We start from the raw sequence: 26918 nt of genomic DNA, 5'->3' as shown, positions 1-26918 counted from the left end.
TAATTTATATGCACTTTCCCTTTAGAAAATGCAAACCCATTTCAATTCCAAATGATTATAACTTTTATGAATTCCTAAGTTTAAAAAAAAAACAAACTAACAACCCCTAAACTATTAAAATAATGTAGAGCAAATACCATGGTTTCAGATAGTTCATTTTTGCCATTGGACTTGTAAATTGTCACTGAGCTCGTAGCATCGCCAGCTCAACATCTGGAATCGGAATGGTGGAGCTTTGTTCAGCTGATTCAGCTCCATCACTTGTACGCGACAAGTTAAGAAATCCGAGGTCGAGCACCCCTGATTTAGAGAGAGGCTGGATACTCTGAGCCTGGAACGTGCCATCCAAATTCTCTTTCTGCTCTAAAACTCCACTCGTGAAACGGTTCTGGCCGTGCTCTGCTTTGCGGTGTAATGAGCACAACCTGCTTTCTTCACTCCTTGGGAACCGAACCTCACCAATATGTCAGTACTGGGCATCAGTGGGTTTTCTTCCCTCCATTGAGCCCCCAGACACACAGGGAACAAACATTGCTGGTTCATTAATTAGTGTGTGGGATGTTCACATAAAACAGGGCAGAACTATAATAAAATCCTTAAAAAAAAAAAAAAAAAGCTAAGTATTAAGGCTGAAAAGTTTGAATTTAGACATGTCCATGAGTATAGATTTAGGGATGCTGAGATCTAAACTTGATACTGATTTTAAGCATTCATGTTTAAATGAAAAGTAGGAGGGGATAACATGAACTAGAAAAAATAATTATGATATTCCCTTGATCCGTTTGCAAGAGGAATTAATAGAGAATGGATTTTTTCTGTCCAGGTCCAATGAAGCTGGTGGTCCTTATGTTCTTCAAGAATGTAAATTCTTATGGTCAAACTGGTAAGTGAATGATTTCATTGTATTTCTTAAAAGTGTGAGGGGCTGAGGGGTAGCAATATTAAACCTAGAGTGGGGAATTACCTTCATTCTGGGGAATTCGAAGAAAAAATCACCATTCATTCTGATTCCTTAGAAAATGTGAGGAATGCTCACAGAAGATTTTTCATTCATGTTTCTTTAAATTTTCTACAGTGACCTGATGAATTTAGGAAGTGGTGTTAAAAATCATGTAGTGTACATCATTCTGCCACATTCCCATGGCTTTGTTTTCTTGACACACTATTATTAACGTGTGAATGGACATATTTGATTCAATTTTGTTATTATATTGAATCATTGTAATAATGAAAGGTCTTTAGTCTTTGGTTTCGCTTAAGGACTGTACTGATTGGCATCTACTGTAGAAATGGACTGGTTTGATTTATCAAGATGATGTTAGGGGGGCTAAAAAAAAGTGTCAAAACCATGAAGAGATGGGAATCCCTCTGTACTAATGCTTTAACACCTTTTTCCTCCATATTTATTATTTGTATCCATAAGCTAAGCAGTGATTTTCTCACAATATCCCACTCCTGATCTTGAAAAGAAGCACAGCGGGTGTTCAAAGGAAGGGAAGCCTGCTAGGGAAATATCCGTGGTGCCCAAGGCATTGCAGCACAGGCATAATCTGAAAACAAAAGAATCGCAGAGTTTTATTCTTCCAAAGACACAGACATGATGCCCAAAACCTGGAGGCTTGTACTTAAAAGCAGGGACAGAAATCCAACCATCCCTCTAATTTTAACTCCATCATTATAACCTGCTATTGAGACTAAATGTTTTTTCTCTTCCGTTTGATCCCGCTGTGCAGTGATAATACTGCATTGTCCCATCACAATTGTTCTCCTAGTCTACGGTATGTTGTCAGATCATATTTCTTCTGTGTAAGATCAAGCAGAAGGTCACAGTGGACAAAAAATAAATAAAAAATGCAGGCAGTACGTAAGCATTGGCAGCGCTGGGGTGGAGACTGAGAGCCGCGCCAAGTGCTCTGCAGCTTTTTCACATGCTCCGTGCTTTCCTTCCCAGGTTTGCTTATGAAAACACCCCATGAAAACCAGCTTTGTAAATGAACTCGCTGAATATCTGCAAAGTACTCCGACTTGTTGACAGTCTTCGATTAGGAATGGTAAACCATTTTTCTCAAGAGTTAAAAAGGGTGTTTTGCAGTATAGTGGAGAGCTGCATTTTCCTCTTGCTCCTTACTGGGACTTGCTCAGGCAACCTGGAACTCCCTTCCTGTTTCCCTCCAAGACCTTTCTTTAGTCACTTCCTTTCTCTAAATAAACCCCCCTTTCATTTCTCTTTAACTGAAGATGGATTCTCTTTCAAGCATTCTGATAAAATCAGCTGAATTATATGTAGTTTTTTCCTACTTGTAGATGACCAAAAATCACTGCAGTCAGATATGTCAAAATGAGTTTCAGCGCTGTCCCTGTACTCAGAATTGTACACATTTTTAACAGTACCTTGTTGCCTTAGGGTATATTTTAATGGAATGTTAAAATTCTGCTTTCTTGTTTGACCAAGAGATGTGAAAATAGATTGGCTGGCAAAATGATGAAGACTTTATTCAATCAAAATATTTTTATTTGCTATATAAGAAGTGCAGATTTACAATATAAAACCACAAGTCTATTTACTTTCCTGGTATGTAATAAAAGAGTACACAAAGAACCTCAATTTTCCTTTCAGTAACATATTTCAGGCCCAGTCACCTCTTGTGAATGGGCTAAAATGCCACTGAAGATTTCAGACTTCTATTCATCGATAAGTTATTAAGTTTGGTCTGTTTGTTTTTTTTTTTCCTCAGATAAAAGTCATCAGCAGCTTGTTAATAATTTCTTCAGACAATTTAGTATATTAAGCTTTTCAAAGAGTAAAAATGTCCTGAGATTTGACATTACCCAGAACTGAGCGCTCTCCCTCCCGTCTGTTCTCCAAATGGGCTGTAGCTGGTAGGGAAAGAGAGGAAATATTGAACATTTACTTTTCATGCACTTACACTCTAGCAGCTGCTGTAAGACACGGGGTAGACAGCAATAGGTGAGCAAAAAAAGACTGGAAGTATCAGTTTCCATCTTAAATCATGAAGCAAATGAATAACTGGCTCAGTTTTGATGGGAGCCATAGAGCCTGTCCTGTCTTTATTTCCGCACGTTGTCCGCTGGCTGTAACAGAGATGGGACAATCAAACTAGGAATTGAATTTAGCCAGAACTTCCATGGGTTATGTTTAACAATACATGGAATTTAATCCATCTATCCTGCTGCCACTGTAATGTCCCTTATATCACTGTAAAAAGAGCTGACTTGAAATATACACGGGTGATTTGTCAATAGAAGATACAAAATCTGAGGGGAAAAGAACGAAATCTAAAGAGCTCCCAGGTTGTTAAGTGCTTATTCACCCGCTGGGAAAGTTTTGTCTCCATTGAGATAACAGCGTTGCCTTCTCTGCATTTTTTAGAAATACTTTTCACATTCCTTCCAGTCATTTCTGGCAGAGATAGAGAATATTGATGGTTTTGTACATCTCTGAAAAGAAACTCATCTGGAACTTGCTGGGGCTGGGTGGGCTGAGGGTGACAGCGGAGCAAGGGAAAGGGTGACAGCGCAGCTTAAGCAAGCGAGGGCTTGTGGTTCCTCCTCCTTCGGTTCTCGTGTCTCATCCAACCTGCACTTAGCGTGCTCTGAACCTTTCCACGAACTAATCTCTTTATACAGGCACATATGGGAGAATAAATCATCTTTGGGTTAAAAATCCATAATAATGTCAGGATAGTATAAAATATAGGATTTTAAGTTCTTTTGGTCGTATTGTGGTAGCTGTGTGGGTGGAAATGGCATCCAAATACACGCCATTTAAGTTAAAACGTTACCCCAAGGGCTCTGGCCAACGGTCCATCTCTGAGCAGAAAGCCAGACTACACCACGGCCTAACGCAGGGACGCCAACTTCTGCGCTGTGCACGAGCTGCCGCTTCTCCTGCACGAGTTGCAGAATTCACAGGCAGACTTTACAGAGACGGTTGGATCCGTTCATTCAGATGGCCGGCTTAACCCAACACGAGCGCTTAAACAAGTTTGTCTCTTCTGAAAAATGTCTGCTCTCTGTTTTTTTTCCAGTTTTTTGCATCATGCTTTGGTTATGACTTCCATCCCCCGGGAGATGGAGCAGGATTGGGAAGGAGCCTCAGCCCCCTCGGGACCCCTTGGTGACATCGGGGTGAGTGAAACCGCAGGGCGGTTGGTGTGTGCCGGGGAGCCCCACCGCACCCTGGCCTTTTTTAACATCTTAGGAGGTCTGACCGCTCTTTAAAAAAAAAGAAAGTCACCCAAGCGCTGGCAGAGGAAAGTGATGAATCACGACACGCACTCACAAGATGTCTGTCACGGTGCTGCCCGCGCAGGGATGGGGGGATCCCCGCCTCGCCCCGGCCCCATCCCGCAGGAGGCGCGGCAGCCCCCGGCCCGCAGGTGGGGCCGCCCCCGCCCACCCGCGTTCTCTGCGCTGAACTTTACCCGAGTTCTCCGGCCCCGCTTCCCAGCCTGCGCGCCCTGCCCCGCGCTGCATAGTAATGAGGCGGCCGCACCCAGCGCCGCGTCTCATTGGCGGCGCCGCGCCTCTTCCCGCTCCTATTGGCTGTCTCCGCCGTCGCTCAGCGCCGCGGCGGGCGGGGTCGCGGTGCGGGCGGCCGCGCCCGCCGCCTCCCCCAGCGGTGACTCAACAGGGCGTGGAGTCTGGGTCCCGCAGCGGCGGCGCAGCGCTCGCCCTCCCCCCGCAGCCGGCACAGGCACAGCCCCAGCGCCGCGCACTCATTGTTCCGCCCGCTCCAGGCACCATGGACGAGCTAGACCAGTCGCCCCTGGTCTCCTCCTCCACCTCCGGGCCAACGCGTCCGCAGCAGCCCCAGTTCAACTACCAGTTCGTGCTCGACGACGAGAAGGAGGAGGAGGAAGAAGAGGAGGAGGAAGAGGAGGACGAAGACTTCGACGAGCAGCTGGAGGTGATGGAGAGGAAGCCCGCCGCGGCTCCCGCCCCCGCCGCAGCCCCGCAGGAGCGGCCGCCGCAGCTGCTGGACCTCGGCGGCCCCGCCGAGCCGCCCCGCCCCGCCGCTCCGGAGCCACCGCAGCCCGACTGGAGCCCCCCGGGAGCCGTCTCATCCTCCTCCTCGTCCGCCACCACGCCGTCCCCCGCGCAGGAGCAGCCCTCGGCCCCCGCCCGGCCCGCTCAGCCCCAGCCGCCCAAGCCCGAGCTCCCCGTCGTCGCCGGCCCCCGGAAAAGAGGGTCCTCGTCCGGCTCGGCTGGTGAGTGCCTCCGCCCCGGGGCCGGGGGGGGCGGCGGCCGGGCGGGGAGCAGCGGTTCTGGGCGGCCGGGCGCCTTCGCCCGAATCGCTCCGGTTCTCGCTACCCCGCCGGGAGGGTCCCTTTGTCTGCCGGCCCTCGGCCGCCTCCTGCGGCATCGCTCCCTCCCCTCAGCCGCGCCGGGCGCGGCCCCGCTCCCCGTGGCCCCGCCGCAGCTCATGCGAGAAAAAGGGCTCCCCCTCCCCCTTTTTTATTTTTCTTTAATTTCTTCTCTTTTTGCCTCCTCCTCCCCTCTGTTATGCTAATGGCGGGAGGGGGGAAGCGCCGCCCCGGCCGCCGCCTCGCACATGGGCCGCCCGGGGGCGAGGCCGCCGCCTGGCAACGGCCGCGTCGCGGCGGGAGTGCGGGGGCAGAGCCGCTGGTAACGGCTGCGGGGGTCCGGCCGCTTCTTCCCCCGGGGCAAAACGTGCTCGAGGCGTAACTGCCGCCGTGCCGGCCCCTCGCCGCATTGTCCCGGGCACGGTTCACCCGCAGGGCGGCCCGACACCGCGGCCTCCGGGGCTGGGCGGGGCGGGAATACAGGTGCTCTTAATCTCACTCATTTTAAACAAATCACCTCGCTGGGAGGGGCGAGGGAGAGGAGCTGCGCTGCCTCCTTTCCTAAGCCTGCCAGCCGGAGGGGATGGGCGTCTCTGCGGGCCTGGCAGAGAGTGCGGCCCTTGGTGGGAAACTCTGCTCTCCGGCTCCAGACAACGAATCTTAAACCCCGAGAGGGAATGGAAACTAGTGAAGTGTGTGTGAAAGCACAAAAGGCGTACGGGCTTGCTCGGTGCTGTAGGTGTGGCAGTACCGGGAGAAAAATGTCAAGCTGTCGTCGTGCGTGTGCCTCCTGGGCGGGCGCAGCCAGCCATGGGTGTCATCTGGGCTGTCTGAGGGGTCACCCCTTCGCGCTGGGTACCCCCGCTCAGAACTGTGGCACTGGGGGGTGTGCCCCCCCTGCGCAGCTGCCCGCGCTGCCGAGTGCCAAAACCCCTATTGCCAGGTCTAAGCCAGGAGCTGACCCAGCATGACTAATGCGTTGCATGCGGATTGCTTGTGTGCCTTGGCCCTGCTTTTGCTTAGTTCAAAATGCAAAAGCTGACTTGAGGCCATTGAAACAGTGAAAACAAACAGATCAAAGTTCCTTGTTATCATGATGGTGCATTCTTCATTGCTATTGTTGCATTGGTACACTATATATGTTTCAAAGACGCAGAATTTCAATAATAACTTGATGTCATGGTAAGAGTGAACATGATACTTTTAATTTAAAAAAAGGCATCTGGAATAATGACAAAGAACCCTCCTGTTGTTAAACCTGAATTTAATTTTATTTGGAGGGGTTTCATCATGCTTTTTATTTGCGTATGTGACAGGACTTTATGGTTAGTTGTGCTGTTGTCTTTCATCAAGCCTGCTTTTTCGTTCTTCTGGTATCTGTGTAGTGATATGCCAAGGATATTTTTTTGTATTACTTTTCCACCATTTGGAGGACAGATGATGACAAACGCTTGCTACAGACTTAAGAGAATGGATGGTATTTGATAAGTGAACAGACATTTTTCTAGGCAAGTTGTTTGAGTGTAGCGGTGGAAGGTTTGAGCAGAACAGAATGGAAGGAATAGAATCAACCCAATCTTGCTGTTGCTTGGAAAAGTGGGGATAAAAGTGGCATTTCCAGAGCTGGTTTGTTTTTCTCCTCCCTGCACCCTGAAGGATAAGGCAAGGAACACAGTAATCCCTGAAATATCTCATCTTTATTAGAGTGCAGGAGACCTACCTGTGTGAAAATTAGGTAGTGGAGCTGAAAAGTGGTGTCAAAGTGTTATAAAACCTAATTGGAGGGATGGAATTTATCAGTGATGATTAATTTAGGGCTCTGAAGTGAGGACCGGCATCTTTAGGAGACCTGGTTTCCAAAGACAAGGTGTGTAACACATAATGCTCGTCTAATGATGGGTTGGAATGTTACAGGCTATATTTTAAGAACTTGAAACTACTAGATGAGAACACATGGTGTTGATAAAAGCATTGTCTAGTTATGTCATGAGTACTTTGGTCTTCTTAGATGCAGGAGTACTCAGTTTCAAGCATGTTAAGTATCCATTTAAACTTATTTCTTTCTCGGTTTTGCATCTGGCAGTTCATGCTGAAACTCTCTGTCCAAATACTCCACTCAGGTTCAAATGAGTTCCCTAACTTTGAAATTCTATTTCCAAGAGAAGGACAAAGCAGCCTTACCTGTGGCAAGGATTCTAACAATAGTAGGGATTCTTTTACCTGCAACAATAGGCCGCAGTGCTGCTTTTTGTCAGTATAACAATAGAAAAAAGGTATGGGCTACTTCATGGCTCTTTGAAATGTATTATTTATGTATCTGGAGGTGTTTTAAAATGTAAATCTTTGTAATTACTATTGGTTACATACTTAGAAGTATTCAGTTTCATTGTTATGAGAGACTGTGCCATAATTCTGTGTAATGCAAGCGTCTGTGGATCAGCAGCCTACCCTCTTAAGAGCTAATATAAATATTTGGAGAAGAAAACAAGCAAGAGGCCTGCAGTGAAACTTATGTGCTCCTGGACCCTTTTTTTACTACTCAGTGTTATGTAGGTAACAAAAATGAGAGATGAAGTGAAGCCATTCACTTACAAGAAACCGGCTTCTGCACACTCTGGAGGGTGAACCTTTTATCCAGTGCTGGGAACGTGCAGATCTTGTGATTTGCATTTTGTGCAAATTCTGAAGCCACATGTACGCTGCTCAGATTTATTGAGTGCGTGTTGCTGAGCTCTGTAGTGTGCTGCTATGTGTGCGTAGCCTCGGTCACAGGAGTCGTGGGGGTTTTGAGGACGGTGAGCAGCACAACTTGGAAAAAAGATACAGCTGTCCTTGAATATTTCCACTGCTGACTTGCACACTGTGTTTACCAAAGTATGTTCTGACTGATCTTCAGTGTTTCTTTGAGGTGCGAGGCCCTTTTTCCTCCCAAATGCAGTCGGTAAAGCTGTAAGGGAGGTGCCCATAACCTACGTACATCAAAGGTAGAAACCATTACATGGTTTCCATTATATTGACATATGAGGGGAAGAGTAACCAGCAATTTGACTGGTATAGTAAAGCTACTGTCTTTATTTTCACATTGTGTGTTCCCATCTAGGTGAGTTCAACAAAGTATCGTTTTATTTATTGCCATGTGGTGTGAGATGTCTAGCAGAGTGGGGCCTGCTCCTATAGTTCAGCTGCTGAAAGAGCTTCTAAAGCTATTTCTTCTCTTAACCAGTGGGTGCAAGGATAGTCCTGCCAAGTTTGAGAGTGTATTTGCTTCGTGTATGTATCCTTCGACTTGCTTTCCAGGAGAAAACCACAGAGCTTCCACCTACCCTATAACAGTGTAGCCCTCAGGGAGGTTTTGAATTGCATTGGGAGTTTTCCCCTTGGAGTTGAAATCCTGCAAACCACAAGTTAGGAGACAGTGAGGAACTGCTGCTCTTCCCTGTCTGTAATTAAGGAAGTTTGCAGCATGTCTATGAAGTGACAACTGTCTTGTCCACCCTGTTGCGTCACCACTGGTGAGCACTGGATCTTTTCTTATCTCATAGATAACCACTAACAACACTCCTGTAAGTCAAGGACAATATTTAAGCCTCCCAGTCAGTGGTTTTCTCCTGCTGACTGGTACAAAGTTGCAAGGAAAGTGTCAAGTCCTTTTGTAACAGCTGATCTATAGACAGGTTGGACATGAGTAGTGGTTGGAATATAAAACTTGAGGTCAAGAGACTCAAACTTGGGAGCTCACAAGGCCAGAAGCAAGCTGTGCTTGTTGAAAACACAATCTTAAAGCAGATCTGTGATTGGAAAAAGACACTTTGTGAGTGGCCTGCAGATGGGTCTTGTGTTATTTCAATGTTTTGTGACGCATTTTTCTAGTATAACTTTCCGGTTGGTGTATTGTGAGGATGGTGTTTCACTTTCCTCTTCCTCCAGTGCCCAGGGTGAGGAGGACGAGGCTTTTGGAGCCTGGCTGCTTAGCGCAAGGCGTATAGACATCATTCTTGTGAGCCTGGAGCCCGGTTTTCCCCGCTTTTGGGATTCTGTGGGAGTTTTGCTGCTGGCCGCCCGGTTTGGAGGGAGGTTGGTGGCTTTGTCTGCCTCTTGTGTCTGTTTCCACACTGCTGCTCGGTGGCTGCCACCAGCCCAGCCCGGCTTTGTGTGCCGGGCTTGGGAGAATAACAAAAGGCGGTTCACCTACAACTTGAGGCATGTCTTGGTGTGCTTCAGTTGTTTCTTTGTTTTCCATTATTATTTGGAATGAAACAAACCTTCTTTTGAGCTGGCGTGTTACTATAGTAACTATGAAACTCGGCTGCAAAAATTAGCCATGCAGAGTTCGATCTGAAGATGTCCTTCGGGTTCTAGATATTTGATAGGCAAGGAAATAGTTCTTGGTCTTTATCTGGCTAGAAAATGTAAAGCAATGTGTATCTTACAGATAAATGATCCTGAGATATTCAGAAACGCTTATGCGTGAAGTAGGAGGAAAATTGTGGCATGATCAAGCTGCATTAGAAATGAAAGAAAAAAAGCTGTTATTACCAAGTAAAAAATAGTGAACAGTGAGACCTATTCTGAGCAGAACAGTCGAGTATGTTTTCATGTGTTTGTATTTCTTGTTTTATGATCTAAAATAGAAATTACTAGTGTTATGCTTTGAAAACACTGCATAATTTCTACTTCCAGAGACTGTTTTCAGGGCTCACAGTACAGAGACCTCTGCGCTAGAGCCGCCTGACATCTGTTTGGTGGATAGCTTTTTTAATTGGTATTTCCATCAATGAGAACTATTACAATAGCAATAAAATAATGGGCTTATTAATATTCACAAAGTCTGAGGAAAACCAAATTATCTCAGTCGAATGTTTTTATCTTCCAAGTGGAAATAATCAATCTGCTGCTAGCTGTAGCTGTCAAAATAGGAAGATTTGAAGTTAGAGATGTTTTTTAAATTGCTGCTCTTCCCCATGGTTTTTAATGGGTTTGTCTCCATTTATTGCTTTTGGATGAATAAAGAAAGAATAGTTTTATTTTTCTTTTCCCTCCCCTCTTGTAGAAGTGTTAGAGATCCCAGTTTGCCCCTCACGTGCTTTGTGTCCTCGGAATGTACTGGAACTTGCAGCTTTTTAATGAATGGGGCAATCATGTCATCAACTTCATCGCCTAGGAAGAACATCTTAATTAAGCTGTCTTTAAATAAGACACAAGCCTGAGATAAATACGAATGCTTCTGCTGCCAATTCAAAATGTTCGCAGTCTACTAGGTGCTGTTGGTCCAATGTCAAGACCCTCCTGTCTATCCAGTAGTTACTGGTTGGTGACAGTTTTTTGTGACCTCTGCTCTTCCCTTTTTCTGACAAGCTGCAGTTCCTTGGTGCCTGTCCATCAGTGTCCCTGGTGTGACTGCCAAGGGAAGCAGATGAAGGAGCCTCCCAGAGCAGGTTGGAGCTGCGGAGCTGGGAGGGACGAGCAGGATCTGGAGGAAGCAGAACGTCTGTGGTAGCGGTGGAAGGCAGATTGCTTTTTCTGGACAAAGGGATATAGATTTCCAGTTTGAAATCCAAGTTGTCTCTAAAAGATCACACTGTTAGATAAAATCAGTCTTCCTTTGTGTGCGAATTGTGTCCAGGTGACCGAAAACTGAAGCGGATAGTTAAACCGGTATTGACCAAAATCTGTTGCAACCCAGGAAGCGCAATGCTGCTCCGTATCCCATCCTCTGTGTCCATGGGGAGGGCAGGACAGCCTGTCATCCTCACGCTGCTTTATTCGCGTCTTTAAACGTATTTTTATACAAATGCTAACGGCTGTAACGAATCCTCTAATGACTGTCCGTATTCTTTTGAGATGAAGGTATCTTATGCATCAATTTGTTTTTATTTTACAGACTACAAGCTCTTATGTCAGAGGCTTGTCACGCAAGGTAATGTGCTGGGAATAGATGCTGAATCAGTGGCAGCTCCATTCTTTAATTTAGCTAATAAATATATCCTTTTGCAATGATAAAGTTGCTAATCTACTGTTTAATTTATTTAATTGTGGGGAAAGCAGGGAAAAAATTCCATCTGCACAAATCGGTGAAAGGGAATCTTATGATGGGTATAATCTCCAAAATTAAATTGAATAATGTCTGCATAATCACAGGATTTGCATGGCTCTTTAGACCTCCTGCCTTTGAGGAAGTTCTGGCGTAATTATGATATTTTTCTGCTTTGAGGCACTGCCAGAACCCGAATTTCTGTTCGTTACTTCACCATATGGTTAAGGAGTCTGGGTCTTATGCAAGAGTTATTTAGGTTTAGAGGAATTACACAGTATTGTTTTGGTTACAAATATTGCCGAAGACTGAATACTTATCTTGAGAGCCATGTGTAGCTGGGCATGTCTGCAATTGGCTAGATTGTTTACTTTCTTTTTAATCACATCTCTTAAAATATTTTAAATGAGTGACTATAAACCCTGTATCTGTGATTGTGTGAGATTGTTCTAAATTCTAAACTTTGCTATTAAATGCATTTGTGATTTAGATATTAAATGTAGTTGAGATTGTGAAGTGGGAATTTGAAGCCATCAGAGGGGGGCTGTGAACAGTTAATGATTGTGGCCACCTGATGTTAATGAGGGAAGGTGTTCGCCCCCAGCTGGTGTTAATAGGGTGATGTTCACCCCAGCTGGTGTTAATAGGGTGATGTTCCCCCAGCTGGTGTTAATAGGGTGGTGTTCACCCCAGCTGCTGGTGTCTGTGATGAGCTCAGTGGCCACACATGGGGAGCAGCCACAGTTCATCCATGTGGTGCTTCTGGAGCATTCCTTGTCCGCCCGTGAGCTCAGTTTGTGCTCAGAAGCCAAGCGGTTTATCTTGGCTCTTCAGAGGACTCAGCTCTGCTGTGGGGAGCCGCTGTGGCCTGCTGCTCCGTGATAGGTATGTGCGTCTGTTTTCTGAGAATTCCTTCTTCTCTCGGTGCGAGAACAAAGAGAACTTTCTGTGGGGCTGACCTGTGTGACTTTGTTTGTTTATTTACTTCTAATAACAAAATATGCCAGATAAAATTCTTTCCCTGCTCTGAGGAGATAACAGTGATACTCATGTGAATGGAGGGGCTTTTAATAGGAAGTGGTGCTATAGAGCCATCCTCCGAAATGCTGCTTAGATCCTGCCCGTGCTGTTATTGATCCAGACGGCTGCAAGAGTGAGGGGAGCCTGGCAGTTGTGTCTGAAGTCTTCACCGGCCTTTGAAAGCCACCATTGTAGCGGGTGCTTGCTTTGGCAGTCTGGGAATCGCAGTGGGTTAATTCGGCGGTATCTTCCTTGTCCATCTGCTGCTGCGCGGGTTGGCAGTTGGTGTTGCAGGGGAGCGGGGCTGTCCATAGCTTTTCACTTTCTGGCTGATGAAAAGATGCCGTGGCATGTACCTGCCACAGGGGCTGCATTGCTCAGCAACTCGCCACAACTCTTCATTTTTCCAAAAGAGGAAAAGTTGCTGCGAGTTGGACCATGTACATTAAAATACTGAAAAAAAACTTGCTTAAATCAGTTTGGTGTTTGATTGTTGCATTGTTTAAAATGCGTGGTTTGAACTTGTTTTCTTTATCTATTTCAAATGCCATGAGCTGGGAAGTCTCCTGTGCAGTGTAGTGCGACTGGCTGTGCAGGTGAGGCCTGCTACCACTCTGGGGTACTTGCCATGCAGGCCTCAGGTGCCCTTGTGAGCAACCCAGACTCCGGGGTCGTTAACACTTTTGGGTTATTAACACTCTTTTGAGGTTCCAGCTCTGATATCCTCAACATGTTAAAGATGAAGCTCCTGTTTTCACTGATCTTCGGGAATCTCCATCTCCTGTAGCAGCTCATGTTCTTCCCTCAAAGATTTCAGTGTCGTTTACAGGCCGCATTTCCTAACGGGAAACTTCTCTTTATAAACTTACATGTATCACTAAACAACCAAAGGAGAGAACCTAATTACTTGCTGTAGCTTTGCAGCCTGATGAAAGGATGTGAAAAGATGCTATTAATAGTTAATGTTCTTTATCATGAATGGCTTAAGTATTTGGTGAAATACCGTATTTAGAACAATTGCATCATAACAGGAGATGATTTAAATGGAGTTTGTGTAGGCAGCTGCTTTTCTCAGGAAATTCTTGTGAAGTTGTGTGGCCCTGTTTACTGTGCAGTAGGAAATTAGGCATCTAAGAACTTTGCTCTCCTTGAAATAAGTTAACTTAACTTCCAACTGGCCAGGTATGTTGTCATTGACACTTTAAGCTGAGGAAATAACAATTTACTCACAATTTGATATCAACACGCAGGAGAAGGAAAAACTGTGGCAGTTCTTCCCTGTGGTTACAAAGTGTGAGGGTCTTGCATTGCTCTGTAAAACCTTGAGTCTGTAAAAGGTGCTCAGACTACATGTGTGTGTTTTGAGGATGAATTTTGCCCTGTTTATTGTTAAATATCTGTATTAACAAGAGAGGCCCCTCAAAACCATTGTGGTAGGTCTATAAGATAAACCATTTTGTTAATTTTTGAAACATCAAAGGTGGATTCTTCAAAAGTTGATTTTTGCCCGATTTTTTGTTGGTTTATTTTAAGAGGAGTGTGCATTGCCCAGCACACCCATCCAGGAGATGGTTTGATTTTCTGAAGACTGAAACTGCCCTCTTGCAGTCTCCTACCCAAGCTAAACTGTGCATCAGCATGAAGTTTACTCTGTGTCTATACATAGAAAATATTGAGTGGATATTTTTCCCCAATGCTGAGCTCACATATAACAGTAAGGATGGTATGAGCACAACAAACCTGCCTTAGCACAACAGCTGTTACTTGCTCTTCCCTAGTGGTCTGGGACATCTCTTTCCATTTACTTCTCTGCTTTTTATCCAAAACTTTGCTATTACATATAAAGTTTGATGCGGGTAGTATCAGTATGTTGTATCAACGCCGGTTAGTGAGCAGTCAGCTGAAAGTCAAAGGAGTTAGAAATGCCACCTCTTTGTCACGCTGCTGTCAGGGGTTTTATTTTTAAACAAAACCAAAATCTGTTTCTTGTTGGTGGAGCTTATGTTTTAGCTGAAACCGTAATACAGAGTTTCAAAGTGTGTCATATTAATGAAAGGAGAAGCTACAGCATTGCTTGTGGGTGGCTTTTTTTTTTTAAGGGAATATTTAATTTGCAAAAAGCGAAGGTAAAATTTGCTGAATGTTTTTAGTCATAAATAGGAATGCGATCAGAATTAATCACTTTGTGCATCACTTTGTTCATCACTTCATTCTGTTGTTCCTTAAATGCTTTTCCTTTCACATTAGGGGGATATGTTCATACATGTGGATATGAAAAAGAAGGACAGAGGGGTGTGGTGTGTGGATGTGTATGTTTGAATACAATATTAGTATTTTACTAAATATTATAAGATCACCTGGCCAAGGCTGAGTCTCTTTCTAAAGTTCTCTTTAAAAACCATGGACCGGGCTGCCTTAGCGACTGATGCAAAGTCACAGCACGCACAAACAGGAGGTCGGTCTGTCTGTCTGTCCACTGTGGTGCTGCAGGTGGGTCACTAACCTGCACCATTACTGATTTTTGGCAGCTAAAATTGGGAATAGAGACTGTTTTCTCCTGGAGATCTTGTGTTCATTCTGAGGACTCACTCTTCTGTGTTTCATCAAACAAAGTCTGTCTTTTTATTCTTGTTATGGAAACAGTAATCAAGCAGTTCAGCTTAATGAATTGATTTTTTGGTTTATGATTGTAGAAACTGAAGAGTTCTTTACTTAGATTTGCTTTATATCTTTGGGTGAAGCTTTGCTGTAGCGAAGGCCCACTTTGTGGGTCAGGAAGGGAGTTTTGAATACCACCTTTACTTGGCAATAATCTTGCTTTGAGCTTGTGATACATTCTGAAGTTTTTCTCCTGGATTCTGGTAGTTTCTGTTGCTGCTTTGCTTGCCTCCATCACCTGTTTTCTGCCATTGATACGCAAATAGGAAAAGCCGCTCTGGGTGATGTATCCTTCTCGCAGTCGTTTTACAGAAGGAGTTATTTCACTAGACATGTGATGTTATTACAAAACCCGGTGTATTTGTTGTCAGCCGTTACCAGCGCTACCGCTGGAGCACTGGGTGGGAAGAGCAGCCGGTTCTGCAAGTGGTGGCTCAGGTGGCTCCACGCTCCTTGTCCTGCGCCTTCCACTGGGACATTCCCATTGCTTTTCTGTTTCTGAAAGGTTTCTACCTCCGGTGTTGGCGAACAGGTTTCTTCAGTGCCAGTGTCATTGCTGGAAGACAACGCCATTCCTTTCAGCGTGTCATTTGGATTACAGCCTGAGGCAGCCGGTTGGTTGGGTTGGTGATGTGGGAGCTGCAGAGGTCCTGCTCTGTCCTCCTGCTCACCTGGGGGTTCCACACAGGGCCCGCAGCACGAAAACGTCCTTCTGGCTGCTTGCTCTCAGCAGGAAAAATGCTGTTCTGATGTGGGTGGAGGGAGGGTGGGTGGTTCTCCGTGGCTGCTTAGGAAATACTGCTTTTATGTAATCAGTTTTCACACTCCAGCTACGTGCGGAAAATAAAGTTTGGGTGTGGGCACAATACCCTTCCATTAAGAGAACCTGGAATTCAGTGACTGGCCCAGCCATTGTGTAGTTCGGTGTTGAGTAAATGGGAGCGGGACCTGAGGAGGAGTATGGTCTTTGGACACCAAGTGTACTGCACCTTCAGGGACTCGTGTGTGTGTTCCTCTTCGCCTCCTTACCCAGTGGACTCTGTCGTCCTTTTTTGCCCTTTTATTTCTACATTTTCAGCATCCCCGCTGCACTGACTTGTTCTTGGTTTCGCTGCGGGATCCTTTTCTGTTGGGCTCTCTGGGGTCTGTGTCTCCGTGCTGCCCAGTGGGGTCCATCCTGCTCTGTCTCCCCTCTGCTCCTGTCCCAGCACACAGAGCTGCTGCTCTGGCCTGGCCAGCAGGAGCGCAGGGCTGTGCTTTCGGGCAACGCGCAGCCTGAGTTGTCTCTGGTGCCGGCTTCCCAGTGAATGGCCACGTTTGTGGTCAGGAGATGTTGCTTGGTCCATCTAGGCATGATGTTGAGATACAAGGAGGGTGTGCTGCTGCTTGGTGCAGACCCTAAGGCTTGCTGTCCTAAAATGTAAAGTTCCATGGTAGCCCTTGACACAGCAGATCCACAAGAAACTGGAAAAACCCCTCTGTTAGTGCTAGAAGTCGCATTTTGAGGAAGGCAGAGCAGCACTCTGGCTGGATTCGGGCTCCAAAGCAGGTGACTTGCTTGCTCATCTCGTGGGGCGATGGGTCCCTCGTGCCCAGGCTGCTTGGGGCGCAGATCCTGGGGATCTCCAGCATCTCCTGGAGCGCAGGGCGTCCGGTGATGCTTGGCGGTGCGGGGACGAGCGCTGCGCTTCTGTGACTTAGTGTCACATATTGATCCGTTGTCCTCCAGGGTGGTGTTTGTCCTCAAAAGCTTTTGCCACCACTGAGCTGTAACGCTGGTTTAATGGGTTCTAAATTTGGAATTGAGGTTTCTCTCTGTGTGGTCCTTAATAGGAAAATGTAATTTCTAGAAAACTGAACAGAAATCCCTTTGGCCCGGCAGGAGTTGGGGAAGCTTCTAAATATCGAGTCTTACGCTCCAGCTTTCTTACTCTGTTTTCTTCTATCTTGCCATATTTTGTGGATTAGAAACATCACTTGAAGATAACAATGTTCTGTGAAACAAACCCAACCGACTGTATACTGTGACAGGAAATGTGGGTTGTGAGGAGACCTGATTTTTGGAAAACTGGTGGGATTAAGTAAAGCAGCTGGGTCACAAATATCTTGAAGTGGCATTGCTTTTGCACAAAGTCATGGTTCAATGCCAAAATAGACATTGTCTTAATGCCCTGCTTTACTGGATTATTATTTATGTGCTGCTGGTTCTACCAGACATCACACTTTTTGCTTTTAATCTTTCAGAATCAATTGCTTCTATTTTTCTTTGGTTTTAATTAAAAAGAAAAAACCCTTAACTTTCTTCAGTCCTTGATTTTTGTCCAGGCAAATAGCAAAACTAAAGATTGTTGATGTCTCTACTGGAAATTCCAAATCTAATTGGAATGCCTTAATATAATTTTACACTCTGCTAATACAATTGGCGTAAATTGCAAATATTCTTTAACAGCACTTAATTTGAAAGCTTCATGCGTTCTTCAGAATGAAAAATATTTACTTAAATGTTGGCTGGTATTGCTGCTTCTAGCCTGGTTTTTCATTGTGCTTCATGCAGCTCCGTAAAATGTCAGAGCTGGACGCTTTTACTTCAGATAATGTGCGGTAGGAAACTGGGGGGTTGTCCAGTTTCTCCCCATTGTGCCGCAGTGAAGGAGAGTGTCTTCCTTGGCTTAGCACAAGGGTGTCCTTCCTTAGGTTTATGTAGTTCTTTGGATGGAAATCGGAGAGCTGGGATTGCCTTGTGAAATATTAGGGTTAAAACAAATGCAGCAAAGCAAAGTATGCATCTTGGGTCATGTCAAAGAAGCCTTTAAAAATAATGCCTTCATTTGGCAGCTTGTCTGTGTTATAACACAGCAAGAATAGTAAAGACAAACAGAAAGCAAATAGTCCAGTCATTCAGAATAGCCCAGAGTGTTACCAGTTAGATCAGTGGGAGGCTCAAAGCTTTGGTCCTTTTAACCTTTTGCAGTTTCTGTTGGAGTGTCCTTATCGCTGCTGTCGTCACACACATTAATTGGCATTAGGAGCCCCTCTGAGCGAGCTGGTGAGCGTGGTGGGGGCAATGGTGGCGGCAATGGGGGTGTCGCTGCTGCTGCTGGAGGCACCGGAGCCGCTCAGTAGTGTGGGAGTTTGGAGAATGACAAGAGAGTAGCTACTGCGGTGTCTTACCAAAGGATCCATGCCTGGCTTCGAGCGGGGATCCTGCAGTTTGCCTCGGTAGAGATCCCACTGTAAATGGAGAATTGAGCATTTTCCCTCCCAAATCGCTCAGCTTGTATTTAGTCGTGTGGTTCTTTGTGGGTGTAGCTGTTGGCTGTGGACCTGTTTGATTTACTGGACCTCACTACTTGCATGCTTTTCCCCCTCTTCAACCTAGCCCTTATTTCTGCTGAGGTTATTTGTTTGTTTTTCAGATGAGACCCTTTTTGCTCTTCCTGCTACATCTGCGCCTCTGATGCACTCCTCTGCAGGCAAGTTCTTTCTGCTCACCTTTGTCTCAATACCTCCTGCATTTCCCATCTCGTTAACTCTTTCCCATTAGTCTGCCTTTACTAAAAGTCAGCATGGGTCCAAGAATACCTTCTGTCGTGTTTTTCAGTTTTGACTTTTCATTTGATCTGTTAAAGATTTTAATAAGCATTCTGCATTTCTCTACATGTAGACTGTTTTATAAACAAGCTACAGCCATCTGTGAATTCTTGGACCCTTGATGTAGGAGAGAAGTCGAAACTATTAACAGGTTAACACATCAAAGCATAGTTGCTTTACTGATTTAGCAGAAAGGTTTAATCCATGGTAACTTTCTGCACTATTTTATATAAGTAAAATTTGTGCCAGTAGTATTTATTTAGTGGTTTTCGTTAGCTACGTTGTCCACCAAATTCCCATTTAAAAAGTGTCAAAAAAAGACTTGTTACTGGCATGCACGTTTGTGCACAAGCACAGACACAACCCCCTCTCTCTGTCTCACCTGACCCCCACCCTCCCTCTCACCTGTTAATATTGCCTGCTCTACTTGTCTGGCATCTTCAGCTTTGCTGTGCTCTTTGTGCTGCGTAAAGTTGCTGCGTCTCTAGCGTCTTGCTTACTGCTCTGCTAGAAGAGGTGCCGTAGAACAGCGTGCTTTAACTGCTGCTCTGTACTGCCTGATAGTGCTTATGGTAGAACTTGGAAGAGCTTCTTAATACCTAACGTAATGTGAACCTGTCGTGAAAGTTTGCATTGACTTTAAGAGCACTTGCATTCTCTAACTTTCCTTTCTGTCCACGGTCACAGAAAAAGTTATGGACTTGCAGGAGCAGCCAGGTAGCACTAAATCGCTTGGTCAAGAGGATTTTACTGCAGTCCCGCTTGATACTGCACCTTCTCTTCCCTCCTTCTCTCCTGTCTCAGCTGATTCCTTTAAAGAGCGCGCAGCCTTTGATACACTCGCAGATGGGTTACCTGCAGGAAGCAAGGAAAACGCAAGTGAGGTTAACCAAGAAACTGTGGAAAACGCAAGAAATCCATTTCTTGTAGAAGGAAATGAAAAAGGCATTTTGGAGATGAAACACTCAGAACCCCCATTTGCTAAAGCAGAAGCAGCCATTTCATCTCAAGCTAAGGAAGAAACACAGCTAGAGGGCCCTAAAGAATTACCTAATCTGCAGAAAATGCCTGCAGAGCAGCTGGAAATGTCGCCAGAAACTCCTCGAGATTTGTTTGAGAAAAATGAGGAAGATCTCTTTTATAACAAAGACAAGTACAGAGGTGGCGATCATGGTGAAAAAGGGCCATTGAAGGAAGACCCTCTTAGGAGGGAGGAATATGCAGACTTCAAACCATTCGAGCCAATGTGGGAAGTAAAAGGTGCTAGTCATGGACTGAGCAGCGTGAGAGAGGATGTTGAGAACAAGATCGATGCCAAACTAGAAAGCAGTTTAGATGAGAAGTATGGTGTAGACAAGCTGAATGTGCAGAAGGATTACGAATGGGAGAGCGAAGGCAGCGCTGAAGATCGCTCTTTCCCAAGTACCCCAGAAGCTGTAAAAGAACCTCCACAGACTTACATCACTTGTACTAAATTTGAATCCTCTCTGAGTCCTGACGGTAACAAAGTCAAACCTCTTTCTCCACTGGAGGAGGGCACTTCAGAAAATAGAACCGATGACGAGAAAAAAATTGCAGAAATGAAAGCTCAGACGAGCCCAGAACAAGGTGATTTTGGCACTCAAGCAGTTGGCAAGCAGGAAGGCCAGGAAGCTGACTCTGCTAAAACAGCGAGCGTATCAACAGTGCCATCTGACACTGCAGCAAATATGCCTGAAGGCCTGACTCCTGATCTAGTGCAAGAAGCATATGAAAGTGAAATGCATGATGCAGCCGGTACAAAACTTGCTTATGAAACAAAGATTGATTTAGTTCAAACCTCCGAGTCAGTACAAGAGACTCTGAAACCCGTGACACAGCTCTGTCCCTCGTTTGAAGGGTCGGAAGCTGCTCCATCACCAATATTGCCAGATATTGTTATGGAAGCCCCGCTGAGCACTGGGGCTGCTGGTGTGGAAGCCTCTGCTGTGCAGCTCGAAGCTTCCCCGTTAGAGACATTTATTCCTACTGCTAATTACGAGAATGTAAAAGAAGAGGCTGAAAAACTTCCCTTATACCAAGAGGCAGTGAATGTACCACTCACACAGGCCCAAGAAGCGAAAGAGGCATTAGCATTTAAAAAAACTGATAATGAGATGAGCGCCAGTCCTGAAGATATAGAGACTCCATATATATCTATTGCATGTGACTTAATTAAGGAAACAAAGGTCTCTGAATCTGCTTCTCCATCCTTTACAGAATATTCTAAGACACCGATAGCAGAATGCATGTCTCAGGATGTGCCTAAACACAAGGAACTTGTTGAAAAACTGTCTCCGGAGTTTGGGAAATCAGACTTGTTTAATAGCCAGGTGATACCTGACTTTACTGAGAAGGTGAGCGAAGATCCATCTCTCATCTTAAAAAGTAAATCAACTGAGAATATTGTAACTGATGATGACTATGAGGAAGGACTGATGGATCCAGTGGCTGCCGCGGGCAAGCCTTACCTGGAGTCTTTCCAACCCGAACTGGACTCTTCCAAAATTGCTGCCGCTTTGCCGGCTGAGCCAACGCCCACGAAAATAGCCAAGCCGGAGAAGATCCCTCTGCAAATGGAAGAGCTGAATGCTATGGCTTATTCAGCTGATGCGTCTGTTGCTACGGAACCAAAACCAGGAGATGACAAAGCGCTCTCCCCCGTGGATTCTTCCCCAGTCTCGGTGGAAGAAGATTTTGTGCTGTTAGCTCATCCTAAAGCTGCTCCCGAGTTTGTGGCAGAAGCTGCTGACAGAGAAGTAAGGCGCGAAGATGAAGAGAGCGGTAAAGCCATCCAAGGTGAGAAGAGGCAGCTGCCTTGCCCAGAGCTACCCTGTGATCTGTCTATGAAGAACGTAGAAGTAAAAGCTGAGGAAGATACTAATGCCTTGAAAAAGTCCTTGGAGGCTGTGGACAAAGTGCCTGAAGTATCCACGATGTCCTCACCTTTACCTGCTGGAAAAGAGATAGTCAGTGTAGTAAAACCAGAAGCTTTTGAGAAAGAAGCTGAGCGAGAAGCTGCTTCTGTTAAAGAAAAGGAGAAGCCTACTGCTGTATTTTCAGCAAAGCTGACTAAATCTTCAGGTAATCTGTGTGTGCTGTCTTGCAGTTCACTAATCTGCGTAATTCTTTAGCTAAACTAAAACATGTCATGACTTAATCTTTTTAAGTCACTTTCTGTAAACTTCTCTATATCGTCTGAGGGTAACAGAAAATGTTAGTGCCTGCTCTTTTACCTTTTTCGTATTCTGATTGCTTTAGTACTTTTTCTTTCTGTTTATCAGGGATGGACTCACAGTCTCCAGTTTTCTCCTTCAGTTCTGCCGCTGCTCTGTTGATACAGAAATGAGTCGCTGCTCACTGCAAGCTCTTCCGTGGTTCTCCACAGGCTGGGCATTAGTTGGCTTCCCAAGCTTGCTCTCAATGTGTGTTAGTAAGCCAAGGATGGTGTTTCAGTCTGCTGCGTGTACATGATTTGAAGAGGCATTTCTGTTTTTTATGTGCAGTTCAGACACCAGACTTTGAAATTTAGGAAAATAACCTTGCTGCTACTGTTTGTGTCTGGAATCTGGAGAAGGACCTGTGCATCTCCACTCATCTTGCATTAGATTAAGGCCAGAGGTTTAAAATAAATAGTGCACATGAGGGAGCTTAATATTTAGGTTACAAGGAAAATGGCCATTAAGAAGTTGAGGTTCCTGCAGACATTGCTTTATACACAGCACAGATACCCATTTCAGTTTCTCTTTTCAGGTGGGGTTTGCACTTCAGCATAGTTAATTTTTCTTCAGGTAATGTATAGTTAACGTAGCAGAAAGTTAAAGGAAGCATAAGACCATTGTTGTGTTGTGCTCTTTAAACTGGATGCCTCATGGAGTTCCAGCTCGTTTGTTTTTGATATCACAGAGCTGTAGTGCTGCTGAAGTCCTGCACCAGCAGCATTCCTGCTAAAAGCAGCTACTGCGCAAAGCACAATGCGTCTGCTCCAAACAGAAAACCACACGTTAGGTTGACTCAGCAGCAGTGTTTTTGTGCAGTAGCTGCAGTCTCCAGTTCGTGAAATACTACATTCCTAACATACATCTTCTGCATCTAATGCATTTTGGAAAAGAAAAACACATATGTTGAGGGGAATGTCAGGGTGTCAATGCAATTGAAATAGGGTTTGGAAAATAAGGTAGAAGATGCAGTTTTAATGTTTAACTTTGCAGGATAGCTGCCATTCCTTCTGTCTCACCTCTGCTGTCCATACAGGTGGGCAGGAAGGAGTTTCCCATTTGCCCTGTGCTGATGTTTGGGTGGTACCTGTGCTCTCAACCACCATCTGTGTTCTGTGGAGTCTCCTGTGCTCAGGCTCCCAGCACATAGAGCTGCCTAGAGAACAGCTGCTGGGGATCTTACACTTCATGTCAAAGGGTTAATTGTTTAGAGATCAGACTACTCAAAAACAACAAAGAAAGAGAATGTTGCACTTTACTAGCTTTTTTGGTAGTTCTTTTAACAACAAGTCTTTTAAGCATTGCATGGATATGGCAGACTGGGGGTGGCCTTGGGAAGAAAGACTCTTCCTTTGGGTCTGACCAGGACACAGCTGCTCCTCTTTTGTCCATGTGGAACTGCCGGAGAAGCTGCACGGAAACCCCTTTGCCGTAGCAGGAGAGAGCGGAACGGTGTCTTCGTGCTCCCATCCGGCGGCACAGCGCTGGGCCGGGCAGGCGTCTGTCCGGCCGTGACGTTAGTCCATGGGCTGCCTTTCCTCTGGAGGAACACTTACAGCTAATCAGCTGAGAATACTAACTCAAAAACATGGGCCTTTGTTCTAGTTCCACCCCCTCCGCACACACCCTCTGTGCCGTTTACTTTTTGTTCACATTTATTACAGAATACAGAACTGGACTTCTGAGACTTGCCCCAAGAGTCTAATGGCAAACCATGAACAAAACCAGATGTCTGCTGTTAATAGCTTGCTACTTCAGCACGGTTTGAGTAGCAGCAGAGAACTAACACATACACTTCCATGCTCTCAGAAAGGAGGAATAATTCCTCACAAGGCCAAGCAGTGGATCTGTGCACGTTTGGCCTTGCAACTGGGCCTTTGGGTGCTGGTTTTTTCCTTTCTCCCTAGCAGTGCTACTGAAATAGGTTTTACTGTGCCTCAAGACTTACAGAAATCAGTTGGTGTGATTGTATGACTGATCAATGTTTCAACAAGCCTTACTGATGCACTTAAATTAAGGTTCATGAACACTCACCAGTGCTGGTTTTTTGAAAGCCAACCTAAATGCCAGCATGTCTGTGTACCTAAGAGTGTCACTTGCACCGGTCCCAGTGCCCTGCGGTGAGCTAACACCAATTCTAACAGGGCTGCAGACTTTTGAAGAAACTCCACCACTCCAGCAAACCAAATGTAAAGCTTTTAACAGCCTCCTGGCTAGACGGGGTTTGTTTAACACCGCCCAGCAGACTGTTGTGTAACCTGTTTTATTTAGTGACGGTACCAAACCCCAGGGACATCATAGCTGCACGGATTTAAAAACCAAACCAAAACCAGTTCGGAACTGTATTTAACTATAAAGCAGCCCCTTGTTTATAAAAGTTTCAACAGCACTGATGTCCCTGCAACACCAGCAATTCCTCTTTACTCAGATACAGTGATTTTTTTTTTTTTCAAATTTTTTTCTTCTTCTTCTCAGTACATGTTGTGTTTGGCTTCTTAGGAGACAATCCTGCTGCTTCACACTCAAAAAACTCTCCAAAACACACATTTTTGCTCTCCAGGACAACGCTGCAGGTGAAATGGTGGCTGGGATGCTGCTCCCTGTGCTGCAGCTCCCGCCAGGGACATGGGGACGTCAGGTCCCCTGTGCCAGTAGCTCATCCAAGAGGTTTTGGATGCCATCTAGTGGCATTTAGTAGCCGAGCTGTGGCTCTTGTGCACTGAGCCTTTCAGAGCATCGCAGCCCGGCTCTGCAGAAACTCCACACTCTTGACGTTTAGTTAATATTCTTAGGTTGAAAATTAAATATACCTATTTAATGTTGTACGGGCTTTCTTCTCTGATAACCCCTCCCTTGATTTTGGATAGAGATCATTAATTCTCCCAAACACACTAGGAAGCCAAGCTTTCCATAAATGTGTTTTTTGATCATTGGAACATGGAGGTTTTTACATTCTTGAATTACAAGATCAAAGTAAATTGTAGAGACCCCAAAATCTAAACCCCTGCCCATGCCTGAAAGTTGTGTACTAAGATGTAACCACACCGGCACTTTGAATCTCTTGGTATATTAACGTAGGGCGTTCCCGTAAGATTTAAACGTGCCTTCGAGGTCTTGACTCTGGGGCCGAGGAGCCTGGTGTTGCCCAGCACTCGTGAATATCGCCCCGTAGACGTTCATTTCGCATTGAATCCTATGGGTTTACAGATCCCCTGTTTTCCTGTATGCCATGGGGCGCTCAATTACAGAAACACAGCTAATTACTAATATATTACAATTCCCACATTTTTATGCGGGGGCACATTTGCAGGTGTGTGAAAAACGTGCTTTAGAGGCTGCCAGAGCGGCGGGAATGACCAGGCTTTGCTTTGTACTCCCAAGTCATGGGGGCACAGCTCAAACGCTTCCTGTGGTTGTGTGACTGCAAACCAGCTCCCTACAGTTCTGTGAAGCTTCAAAGGAGTTGAAAATGCTGCTCTGCACCAGCGCTCCGCCCGTTGGCTTCATTTCTGCTGCTTTCCGTACGTGTAGTTGGTTAAATAGATCTATTCAGCAGATGGGAAGTGTTTGGGTTGGATTTGTTTGTTGTTTTTCACTGGGGGAAAAATAACCTTGGGATGCGTCTGGTTTCTTTCAGGAACAGATTATTTGTAGAAGATAATTCAACGTAACTCGCTTTAATTTTGATTATATCTTAGATTCTTTGTTCAGGTCTTGTTTTATGCTACTAGGTAAATAATAATAAATGGAGAGTTCTGTTCCAGGGTGGAGAATTCGGGCGGGGGAGTAGGAGGAAACAGGGAAAAAACAAGCAACCCAAACAAAAAACCAACAAACACGCACTTGTAGTGCAACTTTTCTGCAGGAAGGACCTAGAGCTGCCGTGGTTCATGGGTGCTCTTGTGTCCCCCTGTTAAAATGCGGAGGTTTGTGTAGCTGGGGCTGGCGACAGAGCGAGGCCTGGGGACACTGACTGCACGGGGGCAGAATGATGGAGAAAATGGAGCGTTCGTGGTAAATGAGCACGTTTGAGGCTTCAGGCGAGAGGAGAATGGGGTAGTCCTCCCAAATGCTCTCCTGTGGGAAGCCGGGGACGCCTGTTGGTGTGAAAACGCTGTTGTCAGTCCCTGTGCTCAGGGTAGTTTAGCGTGGTGTCTGTAGTGGGTAAATGCTCTCCTGCGGGCAGGCTGCCCCTTTGAACATTGGTGCGTTCACTGGAACACGTTCAGAATTGTTTGCATCTCTTTTAGTCGTCTGGGTGGCTCGATTAACGTTGGATAGTTGTTGGTTAATGTTGGTGTAGACGCAGACGTGCCATTTCCCTAATGAACCAACAAAGCTTCTCCAGAAGTTTGTGGAGGGCTACGTGGGTGTATCTTTTTTGACATAAGAGATGCGAGCACAGAGGGATCCAGACTTCGTTTTGGGTATCATTTGCACATTGAGTATGTGGAGAGGAGGATCTTGAGGGCACCAGCTGTACCAGTAAGTCTGGTTAGGGATGTATTGCATAAATATCCTATATTAAGTATATAATATAAAGAATGTAAGTAATAATATATATATATGTATATAATATAAAGAATGTGAAGACGAAGAGGCTTTAATTGTGTATCTTTAGAAATTTGATAATGAGTGAAAAGATGTTTCTGAAGGCATCAGGTTTGTGCAGTCGTCCAGACAGACGTGGGGGGAGAGTCACGGCCTGTGGCGGTTCCAGTTGATCTCAGTTTCGGCTCAAAGAGAGAAACAGATTTTTCAGATGTGTTTTTCAAATGTTCTTATGCTATGATGCTTGAACATCCGCTTCCCATTTCCCTTTGATAGCGTGCGCTTTGATTTACCTGTTGAAATTGGGAATGAAACACACATGTTGGTATAAGTTAAATGTATATGTAACTGGTCTTGCTGTTAAAGGGGGCCATAAATTTATGTGGCAATTGAAGTAATAAATAGGGCTTTCAGGTAACTGGGAATCTTTCTGCATGCAAGGTTGTCTTTTTATGGACTGCATCAGAATCTCCATCCCAGCCAGCCTGCAGTGCTTTTGTGGCT

General features: G+C 45.4%; 1 protein-coding gene and 1 long non-coding RNA gene across 3 annotated transcripts in view; both read left to right on the top strand.

Annotated features, from left to right (window-relative positions):
• The window catches only part of LOC309438279, a 44398-nt gene extending 39926 nt beyond the window's left edge, over positions 1–4472 (top strand). Inside the window, exons 7-8 of the long non-coding RNA XR_014183747.1 lie at positions 824–883; positions 4050–4472. This is a non-coding gene — a long non-coding RNA (uncharacterized lncRNA). The remainder of the gene's footprint in view (positions 1–823; positions 884–4049) is intronic.
• A 171-nt stretch (positions 4473–4643) lies between these two features.
• RTN4 (reticulon 4) overlaps positions 4644–26918 on the top strand; it is a 39745-nt gene continuing 17470 nt past the window's right edge. The window contains exons 1-3 of one of the 2 annotated variants that reach the window (XM_082049312.1): positions 4644–5231; positions 18453–18509; positions 19315–21729. In XM_082049312.1, coding sequence (XP_081905438.1) covers positions 4766–5231; positions 18453–18509; positions 19315–21729 — 2938 coding nt within the window. In that variant the 5' untranslated portion in view covers positions 4644–4765. The remainder of the gene's footprint in view (positions 5232–18452; positions 18510–19314; positions 21730–26918) is intronic. The other variant, XM_082049313.1, reaches the window with a different exon arrangement.

The sequence above is a fragment of the Streptopelia decaocto genome (genome assembly GCF_964273445.1).
Source record: "Streptopelia decaocto genome assembly, chromosome: 3".
Taxonomy (NCBI): Eukaryota; Metazoa; Chordata; class Aves; order Columbiformes; family Columbidae; genus Streptopelia; species Streptopelia decaocto.
This window is presented reverse-complemented; position numbering and strand designations above follow the sequence as displayed.